We start from the raw sequence: 26349 nt of genomic DNA, 5'->3' as shown, positions 1-26349 counted from the left end.
TTTTAGATTAGGCACAAACTTTTGCAAACAGTTGCATTCAATGTCAATTAGTTTTCAAGTTAAAGCTGTTTAAAATTTAAAAACTGCTAATAATTGGTGAAGTTTCAAAATTGCATTACTCAGAAACAAATCATTAAAAAAAAAAAAAAAAAAAAGAATCAAACTTTGTATTTTATCTTTTATTCTGCTAGTTCTAACAATAAGCCAAAAATAAACAAAATACATAGACCTGACATTTTGACCACTGGTTGATTAGTTATGAAAGTCTTTGTTTATTGAACAATAGTTGTTTTGGGGATATTTATCTGATTACTTATATTTTTGAGAAAAGTTCAGGGATTACTTAAAAAAAAAAGAATATCTGCTGTTTCTCCTAACATTAAACTATGAATAAGTATTTTTTTATCTAAGTGCTTAAAATGTTACAGAATCAGAAATTCTAGCCTGTAAGTTGAAGGCTCTAGATTCTTCACCGTCTGCCAAACTGAGGAAAGTCCCTAAATCAGGTGGATGCAGCAGTGGTTCCAAAGATGTCAATATTCTTCCCAACAACCAAATGTTGCCGAGCAGCGGAGGAGCAAAACCTATTCCTTTAAACCAGATGAAGTGCAACATTTTGAAGTCAAAAGTAAATGAAGAAAAGACAAAAAATAGTAAGTTGTAAATTTTTTTTTAAATAAGATATTTTATATGTCCTACATAAAGTGTTCAAATTCTTCTATACATTGCAGTCTATCGTACATGACTGTGATAGAATATGAATTTAGAATGTAACTGAATATGTTTTAAAGTATAAAAAAAAGCTGATAAATTCAAAAAAGTAGAATTTTTTCTTGGAATATCATCGAATTACTTTCTATATTTTACCTACTTTGTTTTTGTGTGAGCTGTGATAGCTCAGTGGTCAAGGCACTTTACTGTTATTATGAAAAGCCACCGCTGGTTCGATCTCCGATGGTGGCTCAAAGACCACCTAGCTTCAATTGATGGATACCAGGAGAGCAAAGGTGGCCTGTGTGCAGTGCTGGACGCATTGCGAAATTGTGGAGTCTCAACATGCATGACCCCCGCTTGCCCGCAGCGGACTGTTACAGGAATGCTTTACTTTGTTTCTATATAATATGTGAGACTGTATTTCTCAATTTTAAAAATAAATTTTTTTTACCAAACAATATTTTTTTTTAAAATTCCAATTTCAAATTATTTTCTGAGTTGAGTTTATTTTTCCATAACTGTTTAACTTTTCCTATAATAGCTATTTTTTTTGTTGTCGTATGCCTGTTTAGGCAGTGGGGGTGCGATTGTTCTTGTTTTTCAGTGGCACCATCTATGGCCAGGAATTCGACTTTTGCCACGCCATTCACGCAACCCTTTTGTAGGGCGGGTCACATTCACACACAAAGGAGAAAGGACATAGAACACACACAGAAAGAAAGAAACTTCCATGCCTTGCTCGGGATTCGAACCCAGGACCTTTGTGATGCAAGGACAGTTTCCTGCCTCCTACACAGGCCGGTTGGCTATAATAGCTGTTATGTCAGTGATATCCTCCTAGATATACACTTACATAGAGATTTCACTGTAGTGTTTAGCGTTACATAATAGCATTCAATTTTAAATATTTTCAAATGTTGATACTTTGTTAATTTTAATCAGATTAGAGAATCCCAATTTTAGATGTTTACACAAAATACAAGAATTGTTGTAAAACTTTGATATCCGAATGTATGTTAATAAAAAAATATTTGATAACATGATTATTAAGTATTGATAAACAAGAAAGGATTTTGGTCAATCTCAAGAAAAGGAACATTTTTGAACTGTTTAAGAACTATTTCTGAAGACATAGATTTGTTACTAATTATAAAGAATTAAATTTTTTTCATGCATCATACAGCGAATCCTCAAATTTATACAAATACTGTTGTTATAGTACTTAATTCCTTAGTTATTATTGTATGATTCAGCTATGTTTTGCACTATATACTAAATTCAATTTGACCAAATGACTGGAAGTTCTGCCCGATGGGCTTACATATTATTCAGATCTTTCGTTAGATGGTACTTCGTGCCTTTTAGATGGTATGACTAGGACCCCCCTTCCTCTCCACGTTTAACAAACGTATAACTCAGAAAATTAGCTTTTTCAATGTTAAACCCAAATTTGACAACTAAACTAAATAATTTATTCTTGCTTTTTTAAACGGAATCATTACGGGGCAGAGTTCCGGACTTCGAGGCAACTTGCAGATGTAATTTCAGGCAATCTCTTCATATTCAGTACACTAGAAAAGTTCTGAAAGATTCATGCGCCAATTTAATATCGCCATTATCAATGTTTAGGGCCCCTGACAACCTTGTAAAAAAAGAACTGTTGACTTTTAATATCTTTTCAAAAAAAGACTTAGCCTATTTTAAAATAAGCGCTTTAGGCAAAAGAATGACATAAACATTAATTATTTATTCTGTTCAGAAAAATTTTCATAAGAAATGTTTGAAAATCGTAAATCAAATGCTATTTCCAGTTACTTAAAGCACACGTTTTGAGCCGTGCCTAAAGTAAAAAGCTCACCAAAGTGATGATAAAACCGTGACACACACACATATGACTCAAAAATTCAAAGAAATGTTATAAGTACTGCTAGTGTGTTGTTTTTCTGAATTTCCTATTTACAACTGTGTGTGTTTGAACATGTTCATTCTTTTGAAAGGTGAGAAACTGTTTTGTTGCTCTGATGAGGAATTGAACATACTATCGCCTTCTCTCAATAGCTGCTGTGATAAGGAAAGGTGAGTTTTATTTTCTTCTTCTTCTTTACCACACATAATAAGGAAAATTGATTTTTATTATTATTTTCTTTTAGAGACAATTGTGATACTTGTAAAAAGGCAAAGAAAAAGGAAGAACTCCTCCTTATAGTAAGTCAATTTTGTTTTAAAAACTAAGCATTAAAATGAATAACATAATACAGAAATTTAAGAAAATTGCTAAAAAAACCACACACTCATTTTAAATTGAAACTTCTGCTGGGTTACAAATATGATCAATGCGTTCTTTTAATTCGAATGCAATATCTCAACCAGGCATGTGCCTCCCTTCTCTCTGCATGAATTATTTGTTTTATGCTTATTTATAAATCAATATTTGATTCCATGATAATTTTTTGATTTTCGAAGCAATTTCTTTTGTGCTACTTGGAAACAAATTAAGAGGCAAGTTACCGAATATAATTTTTTTAATAAATGTTTCCCCGTGACTACTTTTAACTGCTCATATATTTCACAACTTTTAACACATGTTTCCTTCTAATTTTAAAAAGATATCTGCATTATTATTTAAAATTGCTCACAAAAATTTGTTTAGTAATAAATTGTTTTTCAGTTGTAGAAAAAAAAATCTGTTCTTTATAAATTATGTCCATTAACTATGTTTACAACATTTTTTGCGCTTATTGCTATATTTTCTGACAATAAGGTGTTCAAAATTCATTTAAGCATTTGAAGAGAAATTTCAAAAACGAAATGTGTTCAATTGTTTTAGGGTAGTGTATAAGTTAATAAAAATAGTAACTAGTAATACAGAAACAAATTCAAAACAATAACTTTAACTGGCATTACTGAATGCGTTTTTAATAATGTACTGAACAAGCAAGTAATTACGGTTGTTAGTTGTTGTTAATAAACACACACTCTTTGAATAAACATATTTTACTATCGAAATATGGAGTTAGCCCTAACATGGAAAATATCATTCTAGTAGTTTTGTTAGAAAAGATTGAAAATTTCGGCATATTAATATATTGTTAATTTCACTCTTTGCACACTATTATAAAATTCATCAATCTAATGATAATTCCATTCAAAAAATAATTTTTCATAGCTGTTTTATTCTATTTTTTTAACAATGGCCGGAAAATTTTAAAATGTAAGGTATAAATATCTTTTTAACTATGTAATTTTAAATTTCGATCAAAAACGATTAAACAGCTCTGAAATAATGAAAATTTAAATACATGATTTATAAAAGTTTGTAATTCAGAAACTGATTAAAGAATTTTGTTCATATTTTTGTAGTTTGTCATTTAATATTACATATTATACCGTTTATGTACTTTTCATTTTAAATAAAAGGATAAAAACTTGCCATTATCAGGAATTAATTTTAAATAGAATTGCCTTTGAATAAACAAATTTTATAATTGTGGGAAAAAAGTTTTTGATTTGCTTAATAAGTATCAGATATAGCAAAAAGGAATAAGAGTTCAACCTCTCTGACTAGTTTACCATGTCTATATGTTTCAAGTTATCAATATTAAATCTAATATTTTGACTGTCAAGATTGTAAATTAAAATCTACCAAAATTTTTTTTCTTTTCAATTGTACGTTAATTCAGAGAAAGTATATTTTTGTGTCTGATCCCGTAATTTTATAGTAAACGTTAACTACCTTATATGATTTACAAATTAGATTTTCAATTTAAATTTAATTTCTGCTGTTAACTCTCTTCATGTGTACTTGCTTAAAATTAGCTGAGAATGATGCACATTTTTTTTCCGGGAATTTATAAGCTTATCATTTTCAAATTTATCATAATAAATTTTTGTAATTTTTATCATAATCATTTAACATTACTTCTATTTTATGTTAAAATATCGGGTTGAGTAAAAATTTTTCCGCCAAAAAAAAACACGATCATGTAAAATGATAAATACATACAAAATCAGCAAAGTTAATGAGGGTAGTTATCTCCATTCAAATCAACAATGGTCTGCTAGCGTTTTGGTAATTTTCAATCCCTTTTGTGAAGAACAGTGGCATGTGCGAGTCCAGAAAGCGATCAATCTCATTTATGAACTTGTCATTTGAATGGAAGATTAAGCCATTAAGATGCAGACGTAAAAACAGATAGCGATTGGTCTGTTCGTATGGTGGATCCAATCCTACTCCAGCATGTAGAGCGTCCAGCCTTTCGCCGCACCAACATGTGGCCGGGCGTTATCTTGATGAAAGAGAATCACATTCCTTCTGAACTCGTTTTTCGCGAATGGCATTAGATTTATGCATTCGCGAGTAATAACTATTGGCAAATGTTTTTTTTGGCAAATGTCAAGCTTTAAAACAGTAATTCGTGTTGAAATATTTCTGTCATAATCAACCTCAATAGGGCGGCCAGAACATGGTTCATCTTTAATTTGGAAATCCCTTGCTTTTACCTTTTGAAACCAAACTTTTACTGTATCATAAGAAACAGTATTGAAACCTAAACTTTCACACAATTTATGGTGGCATTCAGTTGCACTGAGTTTATTCCGGAACTCATAGTACATAATCGTTCTGATCTGTTGACGTGATAATTCTGTTTTAAACACTTTTTTAATGCACAAGATAATAAAGTTTTGACAAACAAATTACGAAGTTGTGTTGTTCCAACTTTAGAATACAGAAACCTGTTTGGTAAAAGGTTAACTACCACGTGAATAGCTGATGTTGTCGTAGAGGTATCTCCCCTTGGCGGAAAACTTTTTACTCAACCTGATATTAAATAGATATAATTTATGCCAGGGCATGAAATTTCAGATTTAAAGGTACTTGTCAGACTGAAATCTTCACTTACCCCTTTTTGGTTTATAAAAAATATGAACTATTGTAATATTTGTTTTAAAATAATAATTGCCATTTGAAATGTAATTTGAAGTTCATTGGCATGATTCTATTTTTTTAAAAAAAGAACTATTGGATCCAATGAATATGTAATCCATTTTCCAAAATAACTTTAAAAAATGCACTGTAAGTCAAGTTCTTTTTATAATCGCTTGAAAAATTTAATCTGTGCTCTACCTACAGGCCCCCCCCCCCAAGTTCACGAGTTTGCTCTCTAACGTTTGGAATTATTTTTGGGTTAAGCATTTAACTAAACATGAATTTTGACTTGTGTGTAGAATAAACTAAGAAATTACTGTTCTTGAACTTTAGAAAAGAGAATCTAATAACAGGTTGTATTTTCAATCTAGAAAGATTTGCAGTCTCCTGCAGTGTCCAAAAAAGGTATTTTGGAAGATAGACTCTCACCTTGGCATGTATCATCTTCTCAACCTGATACGTACATCTTACTAACAACTGAATTATGATACTTCTTAAAGATTCATGATACATAATGTTCCTTACAAGTAGGCTGATGTGAATAAGTTTTATCTCATGGACGGGAGTTTTAAAAAAGAAAACTTTTTCTACCTACCATCTTAATAACAATGGTTTTTTAATATTCCAGAATTTGCCTCGTGTTAGCATTTGATACATTCCAGAAGTTTATGTTTTTATATTTATAATTGTGTGTGTAACAAGTATGAAATAAAAAATATATATTTATACTAAATGGTATTTTTAATAAATTATATAAAAATAAAACATTTACTGGTAAAGAAGTAAAGCTTATTCAGAAGAATGCCTAAATTTTCAACATAGTTATATATCACACCACATAGTTCAAACATTATACATTGAAGTTATGTAAATGTGTATAAAAAATCGGATTTGTTGACAGAACAGATGAGAAGCTACGATAAAATACTCAAAAACATAATACTGCTACAGAAAACCTAATTCACAAAAAAGAAACATTATCACTGCCTTACAGCATTTCTATGCGGATAGCTGGTGCCAAACTTCTTCTTACCATATTCGTTCACGATGCACACGTGCTGCAAAAATTAAGAACATTTATTGTTTTTCTTACAACTAAGCAACTAATAAAATCTAACAGAATTTTGTAATGCATGTTTAAAAAACTCTTATCCTTTCTTCCTGAATAACTAGAACTTTCCAAGTTTTTGAAAGTACATGAATTACAAATTTCATTTCACCCCCAGAAGCAAATAGAATTGTGGATTCATTTCCTATTGAAATTAAATGATGGGAGCTAAAAAATTATGAGTGCCAAAAACTGTTTATGAATTAAGGAAAAGTTTGGAATACGTATCATTCAATGAACTATTTCTGTTTTTAATACATGTCAGAAAAGCACTTAAAATTTAAGCAAAGAAATAATATTTTTTCATGCAATGTTGAATTTTTGGTGTAAGCATATAACGAAAATAAATAAAATTTGTTTATAATTCTTTATGGTAAACCATACACTATGAGAATTAAAAAAAAAAAATCAGAGAAACTATTCTTGAATTTAGTTATTTTCAGGTATTAAATTTCGGGTATTTTTTCAATATTTAAAAAAGAGATTTTACATATACAGGGTACGTAGCCAAATCTTTCAACAAAGAATAAGCACCTTTTAAGCTATAAATATTTTTATGCTCTATATACATTAAAAAAATTCAAAATAATTGACAAGGTAAAGAATAAAAACATTTTCGAAAATTAAGCCTTTTTTAAAAACAACCCATGAAAAAAGCACTTTTAAGGGCTTTTAAAAAACGAAAATCTAAAATAAGCACCTTTAAGCACTTTTTAAAAATGTTATGCATCACGATATAAAATTTTTGGATTTATATTTTCAGCTTTTTTGATTCTTTACCAAACTCATCCCTGTGGTATAAATCAATACATACTAAGTTCTACAAAAACTATTTAAAAAAAAAAGTGAGTTTGAAACAAATTTTGCTAATAGGAGGTGACGTTTTCATCAAGTCTGACAGCTGCATAGAGACAGGAAAAGTTCCTGTTTTGTTAAAGTTTGGTTTCCCCAAATGAGCTATTATTAAATCACCCAGCAACGTGAATGCTTTAGTAAAATACTTAAATTGCGCTTTTATGTGAAACTGCAAAGAGGAAGAATATCTTCAGAAATTTACTTATTTTTAAAAGTATTAAAAATATGTAATAGCAGATCATCCGTTCTTAAATTTGAGAGACAAAAATTTTTGATCACATTATCAGTCATAATAAACAAAATATGTAATATGAACAAGTACAGCATATTACTGGAAGTCTGCTATTACAACAAATTTCCTATGTCCAAACATACAAAATCGTATGTTTGTAAAGAGTTAAAAAGTATTTACCTTTTATTAAGCCAAAAATATAATTTTTTCTGTTCCTTAAGTGAGCAATATTATATGAAAAATGTTTAAATGAAGACATTTATTTCTGGTATTAATACAAGAAAGTAAAAATCACTTCTTAATGCCATACGTTTGAGACCACCGGCTAAGTTATCATTTTCCAGACAAAAGAAAAGTTCTTTGTCTACTTTCAGAAATCCTGCTTTGCCAAACACTTAAAAAATTTATTGTTGACAATATATCTATCATTATTATTTATCTTCTTGGCAACTTACAATTAAAATCAGCATTCTCTCTGATCGAATGACGTCAAAAGCGATTCACTCATTTTCTTTTTGTAAAAACTTGTTACGATTTTGAAACTCGTAGTTCAAACATTTTTGCCTTTCATGAAGTCTAGAGCTATATAATTCAGTCTACAATCTGTAGGCAAAACCAGTTCACTCGACATACGTATTTTAAATCAAAATAGTTGTTCAGAACAAATGAAAAAGAGATCTTATTTTAACATTAAAGACAAGCTTGATAGGATTACAGTTTTATCTGCTATTATAAATTGTCATTATAACTGACTATTTGAATACTTACATCAACATCTCTAAAATATTCGTTGTAATCAATGGCATACCCAACAACAAATTTGTCTGGTACTTCAAAACCTGTATCTGAAATTGGAAGGACAAATTACTTAATAGGAGGGTTACACTATGACTTCAGCAACAGAATAATTTGTTACTTACAGTCAGGTCTGTAGCAATTTCCGGCTGTGCGTTTTACGAGTAAACTGAAAAAAATAAAGGAATGAGAAATTTTTTAATTTTATTACAACTAATGATATGATAAGTGATACTTAATAACTTGTTAAATACAATACTCTAGAGTTGAATCTTATTTTACTAAGTCAATTCAAATAGTGGCAAAAGATGTCAGTATAGTAGCCAAGCAACTACTAAAGCTACTCACACAATATGGATGGGCTAACAAATGTTAAATTTAATGAATTTACATAAAAATAAAATTATCTTATCAAAGTACAGTTAAGTACTTTGATGAAACAAGACATAAACTAATGACCAAGAAATTCCAATTTCTGGATACTTTTTCAGAAAAATGGGACCTTATGAAAAATAAGATTAATCCCTATTTTAAAGATATTATATTTTCGATATCTCAAAGTTGAAGGGAAGCTAAGAGTTTTTAAGATAGCAAGTTCAGAACTAAATATGATCTAAAAAGTAGAAAATATATTCGAAAATATTACTCTAAAAAAGTAGAAACATAAGAATAACTACTAATAAATATGTATGTAATAATAGTTGACTTCAAGTCTAAATACAACAACAATAATTTTATTTTTAAAAGTAAGATTATGCGCTAAATAGAAAAGAATTAGTTTACTATGAACTGACATAGTGATTTTTCCGAAAAATTTAATTTTCTATTGTGAAAAAAATTCGACATAACAAAGTTTTGAGAAAAAAACCTTTGACATAGGAACTGAAATTAACATGTGGATAAAAATGTTAAGGGGAAAAATATTTTTTTGACATAAGGTTTTCGAGATATCGAGAGTATACTGTACATGAAAACTGCGTAATTTGATGGTTAAAAAAATTATAACAACTTAATTAGTAAATGATTAAGTTATTTCATAAGAAAATAAAATCAAAAACAAAGGATAATAAAAAAAAAGGTTAAAAATTAACTTATTAAAATATTTTTTTTTCTTTTATATATATGGATAAAACATATATAGAAAATAAGTGTCCTTTTGGAAGTAATTTTAAACTATTCTTCAGTAGCATATGTTTTCTAGTGTAAATGAATAAACTAAGAAAATAAGTAAACTCAAACTATGTCAGTAGTGTATATACACAACTACATAATATTTAACAGTATGTTGTATTTATAGGTAAAAAATGCATGTTAAGAAATAACTCACAAGATTGGTATTAAAATTGATTTACAAGGAAATATAATGTTACCTTGCAACTTTAGCAGACTTCACATGATAGGTTTTTAATAGTCTTAGTAATTCTTTAATGGTACGGCCAGTATCAATAACATCTTCTACTATCAAGACGTTCTGAAATAATAGACAGCTTTTGAGTTTCAAAGAACATATAAAACAATAAACTTTCGTTATACTATGCTCCATAAGAAAATTAATTGGGAAATTAATAATGAAATAAAAGGGAAGGGGGAGAGAATCCGGTTGATTTTACCAAATGAAAAGTTTGTAAACCACCAATTGTATTTTGAGAAAGATATTTAATTTATGATTCATATTATTAGAGCAATTATTCACACTAACAGCTGCAAACTTTTTGATTTGTAATGAACATTTGTGGAGATGAACTCAAGAAATTTTGGGTCCGCAGTCGAATTCTGTAACCACTATGGAAAAAGGCTGAACATTTTACAGTTTTCTCTTCTCATAGAGAAAAGAAGGGGTCAACATAAACGTCAAAAGTGAACAGGTAGCATTGAAATACTAAGCATTTTACAGGCCTTTTATCCACACTTAGCATTATAAAGAATATATAAAAAATATTAATTGAATAAAGTTCTTTCGCATTAAATGTGAATTATTTACGTAAGATAAGCAATAAAATAATTTAAACTCAATTTTCATACAATGAAATAAAACAACAAATTAAGTGCATAATGCGTCTGAATCAGCTTAAATCTGTTTATTATTGTTGTAAAAAATATATACCTTTATATGACCAATGAAAGAAGCAGTAAAGTTTCGTATTACAGAGAGTTGATATGTTATTGAGATAAAAATATTTATTAATTAAATTTTAGATTATTCTTGAGCTTTCAAGTTTAATATTAACATAGCTAACAAAATATGAGTATCACTTAATAAAGATTTTGGATAAGATTGAATATCACATAAAATGCTTTTTAAATATGAAACTCAAATTATTTATCTTTCATCTAAAAAATTTTTTAAAAAAATTGCCTATATCTTAGATCAAACAGAATTTTTGGTTTAACAAATAATTGCACAAATAAAGCCAAAATTTTATGGAAAAAATGCATTGAAATTAATTTAGTAGATTTATTAAACAAGTAAAGAATGCCAGGCATCGTTTAAAGAAGTAATATAAAAAATAGATAAGTTGAAAAAAAAGTCTTAATAACGTAGCAACATGTGTTTTTAATGTCTCTCAGTTCATGTTATTGTGAAATTTAAATTAATAATATAAGGATTATTATTTTAATATTATGCAATATCTTTGAAAATAAAATGAATTCTTTCTAATGAAATAAATTTCATTAGAAAGAGAATAACTGAACTCTTAAAAGAGTGAACTTTTACAAGAGTTTCCCTAAAATTTAAAATCAACATCATATTTTTGAATACATATCTTTATATTGTATGTTTTAATATTATTCAAATTCACACTTCTAAAGAAAAAAATGTCTTATCTTTAACAAATAATTAGTTAAACTTGCACATCAATAATGATTTTTCAAAAATGTAAAGACATATAGTAAAAAACAACTAATAATTTTGAATGTAAAATAAATTTTTTGTTAAAAAATTGAGCAAATTTATACTGTGCAAATACAAATGTATAGTATTAGAAATTACTTTAATTATGATAGCAGGAACTATGCTCCTGTAAATAATGGTTTGTTGCATGCATTTCAAACTCATTGCAGATTCTAAAGTAGCAGAATTTTGAGACATAATGTATATAATTTCGTATCCATTCTCTACTGTATCAATTTCTAGTCAGAGTAAAATGAACATACTATTAAGTCATAGAGCAGTTCCTATTTTTGTATCAGTATTAAGTTAAAGAAAAACATGCAAACATATAGTAAGAAATTATGCAAACCTTTCCTGTAAATTCACTTAAATCATCCACACCAATAACTTGAACATCATCGCTAATATCATCCTATAAAATTCAATTTACCATAAGCATATTAAAATTTGAATATTATAAAAAAATATTTTGAAATATCAATCATTACAGAGAAATATAATTTTTTCTTTATCCTGTTAAATTTATAACTTCAATAAGTAAAGCATAAAAAATCAACTAATCAAATTTATAAAAGTATTCATATTTTAAAATAAAAATAGTAGTATATTCTTTTAGAATTTTACTAGTTTTAATAGAACTTTATTACATTCTATTAGAGCTTTACCAGTAACACAATAGAAAAATAACCTTAAATGAGATCACTTTTTTTAAAAAGTCAAAATTAAAACTAAATAAAATAGCAGATTCAAAAAACTTATTCTCTATTTGTTTTACTTATTGTGCAGAATTGCTAATTTAAGTCTCCAATCCAGTAATAAGCTAAGCTAAAAAAAATCTAATTTGGTATTTCTTCTTACAAGAAAATTTTATAATCATAAGTAAATTTCTTTTATTAAACAGAAATGGGGAGTATTTACAATAAAACCAAGAGAAATTTGCAAAGTCTAGAACTAAATAATAGTAAGTTTTATTATTATTTTAAGAAATTATATTTAAGTTATTTTGTACATTTGCACTCAATTATATTTATGACAATCACAATTTTTTTGTAAAAGCAGATACTGTGTCAACAAATGTTATATAATGAATAACTCTAGATCCTAATAGATTTTATAAGATAAAAATCCGTCATATTTTCAAAGTAAAACTCAGATCTTTATGAACACTTTTTTTCTCTCCATTCTTTCACTGTTCAGTTGCGCTTCATAGGCCAGATATCCATAATTCCATTTAAGAGCCAGAATTTTTATATATTTTTTAAGTTATCAAAAAATTTACTAAAAAATAAACATTTAATAATAATAAAAATTTCTATAACTGTGTAAAATTATTTATATAATTCTTAATAAATTTTAATTTATTATTATTATTAATAAAAGAAATTTTTAATATTTTTCCACTATTATTTAAACACTTCTAGAATTATAAGAAGAATATTAAAAATTTCTTTTTAAATCATAGGAATATTGTTATAATAAATAATGTTTAAATTTAGTTAAAATTAAAAAAAAAAAAAAAGTGTGACCAAGAGATTTGTTTTTTGGTTAATTTTTAGGTACATAGAGATAGCACTAACATATAAACATAGATAAATGTACATAGAAAAAAAAATTATGGAAATTAATATACACCAATGTTTACATGGCCATAGCAGAATTTTATTAACATAAACTTTTTATTATTTATAGAATTACAAAATCTTTGGTAACTCTTTATAAGATATATTTGACATCATTTATAAAATACATTGAATGAAATCTTTATAAGATACATTGAAATCATTTAAGATGCAAAATAAAACATAAGAACAAGATACAGTACAGAACCCATTATCCGGAAATCAGAAAACCGGAAAACCAAAAAACCGGAACGAAATTCGATTAGTTTCCCCCAGATTTTTAAATAAAAATTTTTTTTTTTCCTCATAAAATTTTAGGATTTTTCGTTCTTTTTTGAAAGATGTTTACCTTACCATCATTTTGGAAATAATCATTAATGTATTACTTCATCGTTTTTTCTTCTTTTTAAGATTATTTTTATTTTTTTTTCGTTGTGTTTAACTATAAAAAAACGGCTTTTTGTTGCGATTCAGAAAACCGGAAAAATCAGTTATCCGGAATATCGATGGTCCCGATCGTTCCGGATAATCGGTTCCCTACTGTACAAAACAATGGAAAGTAAATGTTTTTAATAGTTAAGTCTAACAAATAATTCTTTAAAAAAATGGTAATTAAATATATAGAAAGAACTGTAGGAAGAATAATTATTCACACACAAAAAATATAAACCATGATATCAGAGATAAAATTCTAGCTATAGAGAGACATTTTAAATTAAATTTGACAAGTTCAATGATAAAGCTGTAACAAATACATATAATTTCCATAAAAACATTTATATATTTATTGTATTCATATCACATAAGCTGTGTAACACTGCATTCTATAAAAGAATAAATGTGCATACCTGCAAACCCCAATTTTTGAAATTATGAAAGATCCACTAGAAAATTGGAGAAGAAATCACTTAAAATACAGAAGCTTTTCTGAGGTTCAAAATGTTGTAAATTTATGGTAATTAAGAACATTAAATTTTTCCATTTTGTAATTTTATTTTTATACAAAAAGTCTGCTTTCTTTCTAATGCCCACCGATTGACACACATCATTCAGGTATCAGATTTGTCGGCCACTCTTTCAGGGGAATCGTATTAGGTGCTCCCACAGTAATAACAGATAGAATGAAAGAAAATCCATGCCATATCCCAGCTCCCTGACCACTATGCAGTCCGGTCGGCACGTCTAATTATATATTGAATTTAATTTCATTTTACATTATAAAAGAAAAGAATAAAAAACTCTAACCTAGATCATTTTCAACAATACGCTTAATCAGAGCCGCGATGGCTCAGGGGATAGAGCGTTCACCTTCCAATGAGGTGAACCGGGTACGAATCTCAGCGAGGGCTGGTCGACACGAATTCCGCATCCAGCTTGCACCGTCTAGAGTGCTGACGTAAAATATCCTCAGTGGTAGACAAATCATGGGTTAGAGTGGGAACCTTTACCGTGGGAAGTTTAATGGTTTTCCTCACCATGTAACGCAAATGCGGGTGAATTCCATCAAAAAGTCTTTCATGAAGGCAAAATTTCTCCCAATGCATGATCCAGAAGTTTCCTTTGTCTTATAGATTGGGTTCAAATTGACAAGGCTACGGAGTTGAACATTAGTAGTCGTAAACTCAAAATTAAGTCACCTGTTTAACGACAGTTACGAAACAGAACATAAAAATATGCTTAATCGACTATTACAAAAGAAAAAAAAATTCTAAAAACAAAAAAAATCACGCACTTTTGTCAGCTTTAAAAATATGACGTGAAAAGGTCAATTTTTAATCGACTTAAGGTAGTTCTGATGTGATAATGAGAGGATAAACTACAGTAAAATTGAATTAAGCATGATATTATTACCTCACGCTAGTTACGAATTGAGGAAGTTCTGGAGTAAATACACACTATTTCAAAACTCTGATTTTTTTTAAAATCTGCATCATACGTGTGAATTTTGAATCACGCTGATTTTTTTATGAATCTATGTGATTTTTCAATCAGATTTTAGGCAGCTGTTATTATCTATTTCAAAAGGTTCATAAAGTCGTGTTATTTTTTAATGCGATCTTATTGGGAAACGTATATTTCGATTGTGCATTCGTATAATTACTTATGGGCATCCTCAATTCCCGCAGATTGCAACATATTTCATGTAATCTTTTCTTATGTTATTGTTAGAGATTTTTACAGTTTTTAAAATCATTAATTTTTCTTTGATTTTATTACAGCATGCAAATATAGTAATGTGCATTTTTGAATTAACATTTTAGTACTGTTGATTCATTCTTGTTGGTTTGTCTATCTTTCTTTCGGTAATTTTCACAACTGATAGGCTTTTAAAATCTCATTATATATACTAATATGTTGATATGAGAGACACACGCGAATTTCCAACTGGGCAATCAGTTTTTGACATGTTCAAGTCATATCTATTTGTATTGTGTATTGTCTCGTCTATCATTTTTTAAGTAATTACCACTTCAATGATTTCTACAAGGTTTTTAAAATCCTGTTTCTTATTACAACATGCAAACTTCCAACTGTGCACTTCAGTACTTATTTTCCTCATTTGATTTGCGCTTTTTCGACGGTTTTTGTTAACAAATTCTATGTGGATTTTAAAATCTTTGAATTTTTAGTTTGATTTATGTACGCCAATAAATTTATCTTGCCATGTTGTCAATCCATGTGGATTTTCTTCAAATTTCTGCAGTTTTAACTTTTGTCGATCATTTTCTTGAAAAGATAGAGTTTTGGATTTGTTGTTATGGATTTATATACAAGATTTTAGACCAGATACGGAAAGGCGAAAAACAGGGATAAATGTGGAAGAATTGGGAACTATGAATTTGTAAAGTTTATTAGTATTTTACGTAGAATAATCTATAAATAGCATATAATACATAATTATTCAATATTGTAATGTGTTTGAGAATTAAATAGCAAATTATTTTACAACACTTTAATCTACATTTAGTCTTTCTTTCTCTTCTAAGTTTATTTTGAACATTAAATAATAATTTACACACATTACCATCTCATCATTGCTACAGATAAAACCTTCAATTTTAATAAAATCAGACTTAATAAAAATAATTACAGCCTTAAGAATACATTTATAAATTAAGCCAACCCAGTATAAAAAAAATTTAAAAAAATGCTTTTAAAAAAATGTACGAGTTTTAATTACCTTTACCTTGTAACTTTTGATGCGGATGAAATCTACTGACATACGTATGGTGTTGCGTGTGGCAAAGTGGTTATACTTCTTTATTTGGTCAATAAGATCAGTAAAAAACTTATAACCTCCCTTTAAAACACAAAGAGCACAAACGGGTTCATTCCCTAGGTCTTCAGCAATATCCTGTGCTAGCCTCTCGATTCTAAAATGAAATATAATACAATCTTATTATGATATTTTAAAAGCTATGTATATTTGTTTTGATCGTATGTGTTTAGGGAATGTCCAGATTAAACAAATTATTGACTAAGTACCAAAATCAAATCATTAAGTATTTTTTGCTACCTATTACACTTGGAAATTTTTTTTTCTTTCTCCTATTGCATGAAACTTGTTAACAAATCTTAGATACTTTAGTATCCCTAATTTCAAATCAGCAATCTTAAAGCACTGGCTTTTTTTTTATTTTTAAAAAGACATTTTAATCTATTTTTGCCCAAATGTACAAATTTAAAAATGCTTTACAACCAAAAAGTTCTCGTACAACTTTTGAAGAGAGTTAAAAAAAAAAACTATATAATTGCTACAAGTTCCAATTCCTTTCAGACAATTTAGTGTATGGTATTATATAAGCTATTGCAAGCTTATATGTTGTACTACTTATAATTTTTCTTTACCTAGGTAGAATGAAGAAATTAAAAAAAATAGTGATAGGTAAATTCATAGAAGGAGAGCAACCGGGAAAATTTTTAGAGAGTTGAAAGCCCTGGGATTGCATTTCCAGAACTTCAAGTTATAATGAGATGTTTTCAGTTGATAAGAGAACAAGATCTGACAGACCGTAGTCTGTTCAGGGCAAAAGAGGAAAGGATCTGCTGGAAAGCTAGACCGAAAGTTCAAAAAAGACCTTGGATGCAAAGCTTAAAGAAAAAGTATAATTCATGGTCTTTCATACTCAGCTAAGATGAAAAGGAATCAGATGGTGTAAGAAATTATTGCATGGCACACTGAGAATGAGTTTGACTTTTCAAACAGGAAACTATTTGTTTTACAGCAAAGTTTCAACATCCAAATGATTGAATAGGGTTAATGTCTATTGATAGAGCTATGGTGGCCCAGGACTTCTAGTGGAATTAAAGCCCACGATCATGATCATCATATGCTTCCCTAATATGAACTGTTTCTTCATTTTCTTATTGCAAGCTTGAACTATATTTTAACCATTTCGTTTTTTAAGTTTTATTTATAGAGATGAGTTCAGTGAGCTGTCATTTCTTGCAAATTGTTACTACATATACAGATGTTATTTACAATTAGGGTCAAAATACATCTTACATTTTTACGATGACAGTTTTATCTTACTCCTATTGGATTCCAACATAGCACATTTTAGATTTTAAGGCTACCTATCAGCAACAACAAAAAGTTGTGTAGACCTGATTTATGTAACATTTTAAGTGCTTTCCTAACTCAATAATTATCGTGGTTTGTTTCCAAAAGCCAGATTACAATGAAATGCAAATTTCACATTCATATAATAAATGAAATAGTACAATCAATGCTTCCCTCGTGGTTCAAATGACATCCTGACGTGAGGTCTCAATATACTGAGTTCAAAAGCTATAGAAATTATTTACTCATGAACATTGAAGTGATGTGGGAGGCCTCAAATCTCTGGGGCGGGATAAATGATGCTCCGATTCTGAAGTACAATTAAGGATTGAATATCGGCTTTATGGATCATTGGTACATTTTAATTTTTGGTAAAGTATATATTTTCAAATAAAAAATTAAATAAATAAATAAATATTGCAAAAGTTTGTGGAAGCAGTTTAAAAACATAAAATATATGTAATTAAATATACAAAATTTCAATATACATAATGACTAACTTTGTTTTCTGCGACAAACAAAATTTATTTACCATATCTTTATTCAAGAAAAAATAATCGAAGCTTTTTAGTTTTATAAAGATAAAAGTTTAAACTAAAGTAGATATAATACAATTTTAACAGACAGACAAAAAAAAAAAAAAAGTTTTTTTTTCAAATTATATCAATAGATATACAGAAGAGATGCAAATCTTAGAAGCTGGGACTCATTTGTTTTATGGACTTTTGTGATAGATAGAACATTTCACTCACTTTTAAACTAACCCAATAAATGTGAAAAGATTAGTCTGGAACCAATCAATCTTAAAATATTTTTAGTGACAAAGATTTAAAACACAAAATATGCATTTAAGTATTCATTATTTGCAGAAAATTGTTTTTTGAAATTTTCCACAGTATTACTTATAACTAGTAACAAATGAATAAATTTTGATTGATCTAGCTTTTGAAATTTAGATCTCTTAGAAAATAATGAAAAAAAAGTTAGTTTTTGCTATAGAAATTTTAAACAGCAAATTTCATTGTTTACTCCCACAAAGGTAGTGTGGTTTATGAAGAATTGCGGTTTATTGAGTTGCATGATATAGATCTTCTTATGTATATTGTAGCATTTATTTGCAGAAAATAATTAACCGAATATAACAAAATATATTTTAAAAACAATTACAGTTAATTTCAAGCCCTGCACACAATAATTAAATTTAGATTCAGGCCTCACTATTATTTAAGAACAATTTCTTTATATAACGGTAATAAAGAGTCATTATACCTGTCCCTTATTACCCCACCAGGTAACAAGACACATTCAAGTGCACCTTCATAATATTTGGGTATGCAAAAGAAATCAGGGTGATAACCTTTGTAATCATCTGCGATCTAAAAAAGAAAGTGAGAAGAAAAATTTTCAGCACAGATTATGATAGTTAAATATATATTTTTTATCAAAATGAGTAAGGTGAGCAGACACAGCCCTCAAATTTTAAACAAAAACTCTCAGAAAACAGAAAATGTGCATACAAGTGTCCTCGACTTTTTCCGTAAACTATCTTTTTAAATACTAAAAGACTAACTAAATATCACTCGGAAGACAGAAAACCTTATTAGATCACAGTGCCCTATCGAAAAAGAAAGATACTCACTGGGTTTAAATCTATGTCAAGATGTTTCCAAGAGAGACACAAATGACCAAGTCTTAAAATCTATCGCCCTGGAGACTTTACACTTACTGTACCCGGAGCACGAATGACTACATATATTCACAGACGGTTCAAGATTGGCTGATGACACTAATGGAGGAGCCGGAGTTTCCTGCAACCTTTTTTCATTTTACACCCCTATCGGTTCGTCTAGAACAGCCTTCGATGCAGAAGTATCGGCAATAAACGTTGCTCTATCACAACTTCAGGATCACCTTGAGAAATTCAATAAGGTAGTCATCCTCTCTGACTCCAAGCTATTGCTTCCGCATCTGCCGATATTTTACATTGTCGTCAAGCCCTTCGCAGGCTTGATCAACACAACAAAAATGTCGCCATGCAATGGGTACCAGCGCACTGTGGACTTCAAGGTAACGAAACTGCAGATTTCTTGGCCAAAAAAGCCGCCAAGATTATACAAATATCTCTTAAGTCAGTTCCTTTCTACACCGCAAAGAGGAAAATAAAAATCTCTCTTCAAACAACATTTGAGACAAAACTCCTAGAAGCAACTAAAGATAAGGACTGGCTGAAAGGAATTAAAGATATTCCGTCATGACCAAGAGAAAAATCTGCGGCCCTTTTTTGCCTTGCCACTGGCCATGACTGTTTATCGAAACACCTGTTACAGAATCAAAATCATTTCAAGCCCCTTTTGTCCATTATGTAACCTGCAAGAAGAAACGGACGCTAACCATCTGAGACCTTGCCCTGCACTTCCTCCTGGGCCCTTGTGGGAACGTTATTGGCGGGCGAGATGCATTATTAATGACCTATAGACTCTTTCTTTTTGTAGCTCTTGTTTCCGTTTTTTGTTCTTTCTTTGCATTGTTCTCAGCTACAAATTTGTCTTTCATGTCTGTCATTGGAAATAAAAAAAATCTTTTTAAATACGTAATTAAAATGTGTAAAAAAAAAAAGGAGAGAAATTTGCTTTTTTTTGACAAGATGATTTTGTCTTACTGAGAATATAGGCAAAAAGTAAAAAAAGTACCATGCTAAGACAAACTTAAATTTATGAAAACTGCTAACTGAAAATAATTTCTATAAAAAATAAAATCTAACTATCACTTACTCATTCATTTGACATGTGTCAAGGCCGTTTCTCGACAGCCCCGTCGCAATATGAAATGATGCTTTTTTGCAATATAATATGCTAGTTTTATAACTGCTGTGAGTTTGCAACTGTTACTCATGATTGTTAAGTCAAGTTTAGCTTATCTAAAGCCAACATTGTCTACGCTTATTTTGAAATAACGCAAAGCATCAACATGGAGAAAAGCGACTGTTTTGTGAAAATGTTTTCCTTCGTGAAAAACATTTTACAAGTTACTAAGCAAAAATTTAAGTAGGATTTTAAGAAATGATTTTAAGAATGAATTAAGAAAAAGAATTGTAGATGGTTTTGTAACGCTAATTTTAAATTGGATTCGAATAAGCTGTGGATCCATATGTGTGTTGATAAAATATACACTTGAGGATTTTTTAATTGATTCATTTTAAGGTTAACAATCATTAAGCAATAAAAATGATCAATTGAACGCCCCTCAAAAGCAACGAAACAAGAGGTTATTCCGTGAGATCTTTTCATGTAGTCTCATTAAAAAAAATCAAAATTGTTCATAAATTAAAAATAATCAAATATGGATTTAAGAATATTTTTTTCTTCTTTTAAATCAAAAACCAGAGTTCTTTTCATTAAAAGCCTAGGTGGGCTAGCCATTCTTTTTCTTTTTATAAAACTACAGGTTTTTTAAGCCCTAAATCACTATTTTTATCAACAGTATATCATTTTTATCAACAAATGAGTTATTTTTATCTACAGTACAAATAGGTCAGGTAGGTGCTTCCCATCTTCACAAAATCATATGAGAAAAACAAAACAAATGTATTTAATAAAGCAACAAAATGAATGACACATATGAAATACTAAAACGCCAAAGAAAAGAAGCAAAATTTAATCAACAGAATATTGAATTTAGAACTCAAAATGTGTCATTTAACACACACTATATTATTCACTTTGTGCACAAAACTAAAGACTAAATTTTTTAAAAAAAAATGCATTTGAAAATATGAATAAAGATTTGTCCTCAAATGATATCGCAGAGGAAACTCTTAGAGTTGTGAGGGATCTCTGACAACATACATTTTAGTCAAAATTGAAAAAAATCTGCAAATAAACACTTTTAATCTGTTTTTATTTTTTCTCAAATAGTAAAAATAACACACCATTGTTATGCTCATTGGTGTCATTAAGCAAATAATCAAAGTTTAAAAATAAAATTTGAAATAGGGTGGACAATATGTGTTTTGTTTTTGAAAAACTAGTGAATGTTTATGCACAAGTAATGTGAAGTGTGGTACGTTGTGACTAAAGGAAGTAAGGGGTCAAAAATATGGCCCCCTCTGGTACTTGTAGCATTCATACGGAAATGATACATTTTAACTTTTTAATTTTACAAGCAGTTACTAATTAGCCCAGAAATCAATCAATTAACTCATTAACAACATTTTATGAGCAGGGGTCTGTCCAGGCCGAATTTACTACCGTTTAGCGGTACCTTCACAAATTCAACTTTAGGAAAAACGGTAGTTTCACAAATTCAATTTCAGGAAAAACGGTAGTTTCACAAAATACTTTTTCTTAAAATTTCATTTTTGTATCTCTTAAGAAACGATAAATCCATATTTTTGTGTTGATTTTTTAATATAATTTTTAATTTTTCACAAATTACGTCTAAATTTTCACAAAATAGGTACCTGTCAGAAAAACCTAGACAGACCCCTGATGAGTAGAAACTAAATGGTGTTCATTGTAACATAAACTAAAAGTAGGATTTTTCATAAAATAATGGTTAGGGAATATCTTCATCATTTAACTTTTTAAAACAAACAATGGATGGAAAAGACACACCAAAACTTTTGTACATATTCAGCATGTTACATATGCTACTTAATAGTATCTAAAGCTACCATTTATAAATTTAAATACTTACTAGCAACTTTTCTATTTACTATAAAAGTCGAAAAACAGAATTTGACACAAAAACATAATGATGCGTCAGAAATGATTTTGTGACAAATAATTTTTTTGTGTGCCTTAACAATAGTACGCATTCAGCAACGAGACTAAAATAATTTTATTGATATAAATATACTCACAATGATCCCAGGAGATCTAGGCTCCATCATTTTTGAGAGAAAATTGAAACTTACTAAAACCTGTCTACCGTTTGACGATGTTAAATGCAATGGAGGCCAAGTTCACATAAACTGCGGATGTTTTTAGATAGAAGATATGGATTTAGAGAATTACGTAAGAAGTGATGCTGTCAAATTGTCAGCGTATTTCGTCATTTCGCTAAGAATTTTCTCTTAAGGTAAATTACACCTGAGTGATTATTTGAGCTTGCGCCACGGCTTGCTTATCCAGAATGCGCGAAAATGTGACTGCACTACTTTGGCGCAAAGCGGAGACTTCACAGTTTCGGTAATCTGTCGTTGCTATGGTAACTACATAGTTTTGATTTAGATGGCCTGCTACTTTTCCCATTTTTGTGGTGGACTGTTATAGAACAATAAAATAAATTCTTTTGGTGTCTGAGTGTTTTTTTTTTTCGTTATTTATTTCCCGTCTCTTACATTTTATTTTCTTCGAATTAAATCGAGAAGAGATTGTAAATAATGTTTCAATAATTAATCTAAACTCCGTTTCACACACAATTAAAAAAAAAAAAAAAATACCATGATTAAAGATACTCCATGGAAATTTAAACAATCAATACTGAAAATCTTCACCCCATAATAATTACTACTAATCGTTTCTGGTGGATATAATTATGAAAAAATACTTTTAATAATACACGAATATAAATAGGTTAAGGATAATTTTCAATTATTTCTTAGGCAGATGCTGAATATATATATATATATATATATATATATATATATATATATATATATATATATATATATATATATGCGTGTGTATAGGGTCGTTTATTAATATATTTTAATTATTTAATCTTTTTTAAATGCATAAATAGATGGGTCAAGGATAACCATTATCCTTAAAGAAATCATCAACTTCTTCATTCATCGGCTCCTGAGAGTCGAAAAAGGAAAATTCTCGGCTTCTGAATTTTATTGCTTAATAACTAGTTATTCTTTGTTCATCAACGCTGCGTGTGGGCAGCTCCCAGGTTTTAATGTCTTCAACATTAATTGTTATATCTTCTTTTAAAATTAAGTTTGTTAATTGCTAAATTAATTATTATCTTTTTCCTCTCCCACAAATCACTTTATACATGTAACATATTTATATAAAAATATATATAAACATACAACATATATACATAAAAAACTTCAACTAATCTCTTAAAGTTATTTCTTTATCTGAATTCTCCTTCTTCATTTTTTATTCAACATTAAAAGCTTTCTCACAGTTAGTTACTTACTTCCTCTTTTCTTATTCTATTTTTGGATTCAGTATGTATAAATTAACATTTAGAATTTTCCCTTAAACCGAACCATGAGTCCAACGACGTGTCATTGTTGATGATGCTTGAGCCAACAACCAAGGCCCATAACGGGCTGTCGATCTATAATGATGTAGTATTACTTCATTTGCGTCGCTCAAGACTGGCACAATGACGACTGTCTAGGATACATTCCCCCGAGTATGTTCCATAGGAGTGTGTCTTATCACAGTTTTGGTCCTCTGCAGCCGAGATGCCTGCTCCTCCTGCTGTGGAAGTCCGACGACCGGGGCGAAGTCGAGCACTTTACGGTAGAACAGTCTTACGAGGATCGATATCACGCACCCGTGATACTTTCGCAAGCTGATCAAAGTGGTCACCCACCCACTCAATGACCACTGCTTGACATCGGTGATCTACTGGAGAGCGTGTTTTACGATCCGTTCATTGTGAAACATGAGAAAAATTAAATACTTTTTGCATTATAACAAAGTCTAAAATGAATTGATAATAAAAAAAACATTTTTTGTCACGTCCCATTTCCTCAAAAAAAAATTATTTATTAATTTATCTTTTAAAAATAAGATGTTTTAAATGTATTCAAATAATAAACTAGTGTTCAGATTTTTTTCGACAATTTTCTTGAAAATTTTGTTTTTTAGAAACATAAATATAATATTAACACTTCTTCCCGAAATATAGAAAAAAAAATGACGCTATTTCTTTTGAAGAATAATTTATTGTTAGATCCACTTTTCTGCTCATGAACATTTTAAAAGTGCTCAATAACAGACAAAAAAAAAAAAAAAAAAAAAAAAAAAAAAAAACACGGATGGCTTTTATTCCCTCAGAAAGGACGTCAAAATTATCTTATCAGCTCCTTATCTTTTCCCCAGTCTACTCTTTATCATTCTAAATTACGCACTGTAAATTTTACCTTCTTAAAAGATAGAGGGCAAGGTCAAATCAAAATATTCTTTTAAAACTCATTGTGTCCTAAAAATCCCTTCCTTTAATTCTTCATTTTCCTTTCAATAATCCTCCATCCTTTATTCCTTGACAGGAAAGAAATGCAAACCCGACTGCCAAACAAAGTTTCGAAACGAAAATAATAATAACGAAAATAAATAAAAGATAAATTATAAAAGACGAGCCCATGATAGGGTCGTAATAGTCGAGCTCCATTTCAGACGGACACGATTGTCAGTCATGTGTCTTCGATCAGGTACATTATTGGATTGCTAAAATTTTGGGAACTGCGAAACTCTTCTTCAAAATAAAATTAAAAATCTTCGTTCATTCATTTACGAAGTCAATCTGCAACACTATAGTCATACATTCAGATTCGTCTGAGCATTTAATTATAGACTATTAGCGTCATGATTGGGCTTAATCTAACATGCATAAAGCAAAATGAGTGAAGGGGAAGAAAACAGTAAAACTTTCGAAAAATGAAGAAGGAAAAAAAAAAGTTATTGCATTTTTTGAATCCTTTTAAGATTATTGTATCAAAATATTGAATTGATTTTCGTAAAAATGTAAAAATTTCAGCTTAAAGCTCAGCACGCTGTATAATCCTGTTAACTTGGGCAGATTTTCTCACTCCTATCGAAACATTTTAGTAAAATCCATTCTGTTAAAATAACTATTGTTTACTTAATGGTACTTTCAATGTAAATAGTTGAAATTTATTCAGTTGTAATAGTTTTTAATGTTGAAGGTTACAAGCGGTTATTAACAGTTTTGGAACGATTATAAATAAATGGCCTAGAAGCCAAAGAATAGGATCAAAATGAAGATGACTACAGAATTTCGGCAGCTACTCTAAAAACATACGAGAGGCAAGAAAAAGGGTGCTAGAAATGCATTTTATATACCTGGTATGGATGCATTATAGTTAGATGCAAAATTTTATATATTTATATGGATTATTGATTACAAAACTTCAAACGCAATTGAATCGAAACTATGTTTCACGTACTTGCTGTATCTCTCTAACTATTGTACAATTTTGAGCCGAATTTCTTCAAATTTTGATCCACAATAAATGTAGTTTTCGTTACAGAGGGTTGATTGGACTTGACACGAAAATGTAACTTATCATCCTGTATTATATACATTTTCTTAATACATGTATTTTTTTAAACACCGCCAAATGTGTGAACAAAAAATCCTACGTGCAACAAAAATTCTATTCGTGTAAGTTTAAAAAATAAAACGGAATCAAATTTGGATGATTCTTTTTCAACTTATGAGTACAACAAGTCATGGAAAATTTAAAAAACGTTGTATTTTAAGAACTCTAATTTTTTATATTTTCGAAATATGTAACAAGATAAAATGAAGATTAAATTATGCACAGTAAAAAAAAAAGAGAAATAAGTTCAGATTATCACAATCATTTCAAAATTTATTAAAAATTCCTTTTTTACAGGTTTCTACTGCGTTGCTCCCCCTGAATAAGC

The 26349-nt window shown here is 29.1% G+C and overlaps 2 protein-coding genes across 3 annotated transcripts in view; one reads left to right on the top strand and one right to left on the bottom strand.

Annotated features, from left to right (window-relative positions):
- LOC107443299 (band 4.1-like protein 5) overlaps window positions 1–6374 on the top strand; it is a 58086-nt gene extending 51712 nt beyond the window's left edge. The window contains exons 12-15 of the mRNA XM_016057117.4: window positions 429–653; window positions 2712–2790; window positions 2865–2919; window positions 6013–6374. Coding sequence (XP_015912603.1) covers window positions 429–653; window positions 2712–2790; window positions 2865–2919; window positions 6013–6129 — 476 coding nt within the window. The 3' untranslated portion in view covers window positions 6130–6374. The remainder of the gene's footprint in view (window positions 1–428; window positions 654–2711; window positions 2791–2864; window positions 2920–6012) is intronic.
- LOC107443300 (hypoxanthine-guanine phosphoribosyltransferase) lies at window positions 6364–22889 on the bottom strand. Of its 2 annotated transcripts, none has more exons than XM_087153538.1 (8): window positions 22569–22889; window positions 18977–19083; window positions 16325–16517; window positions 11874–11936; window positions 10002–10102; window positions 8757–8800; window positions 8605–8681; window positions 6364–6699 (listed from the first exon to the last, which is right to left on the bottom strand). In XM_087153538.1, the coding sequence occupies exons 1-8, from the start codon at window positions 22596–22598 to the stop codon at window positions 6622–6624; spliced, it is 693 nt and encodes a 230-aa protein (XP_087009664.1). In that variant the 5' UTR covers window positions 22599–22889; the 3' UTR covers window positions 6364–6621. The 2 variants fall into 2 exon arrangements, with proteins under 2 accessions (XP_087009664.1, XP_087009665.1); XM_087153539.1 differs by having other exon boundaries at window positions 16331–16517.
- Window positions 22890–26349: the final 3460 nt, after the last annotated feature.

Source organism: Parasteatoda tepidariorum, chromosome 10, assembly GCF_982258835.1.
Source record: "Parasteatoda tepidariorum strain Cologne lab strain chromosome 10, Ptep-v5.0, whole genome shotgun sequence".
Classification (NCBI taxonomy): Eukaryota; Metazoa; Arthropoda; class Arachnida; order Araneae; family Theridiidae; genus Parasteatoda; species Parasteatoda tepidariorum.
Note: the sequence above shows the minus strand (reverse complement) of the source record. Positions and strands in the feature narration are given on the sequence as shown.

Bases quoted from the DNA above. Each gene is read 5' to 3' on its own strand.
- LOC107443300 (XM_087153538.1), bottom strand. From the start codon at position 22,598: ATGATGGAGCCTAGATCTCCTGGGATCATT. The intron at 19,084-22,568 runs GTGAGTATATTT...TTTCTTTTTTAG, and splicing joins CTAGATCTCCTGGGATCATT to ATCGCAGATGATTACAAAGG. The intron at 6,700-8,604 runs GTAAGTATTCAA...TAATTTTTGCAG, and splicing joins AATATTTTAGAGATGTTGAT to CACGTGTGCATCGTGAACGA.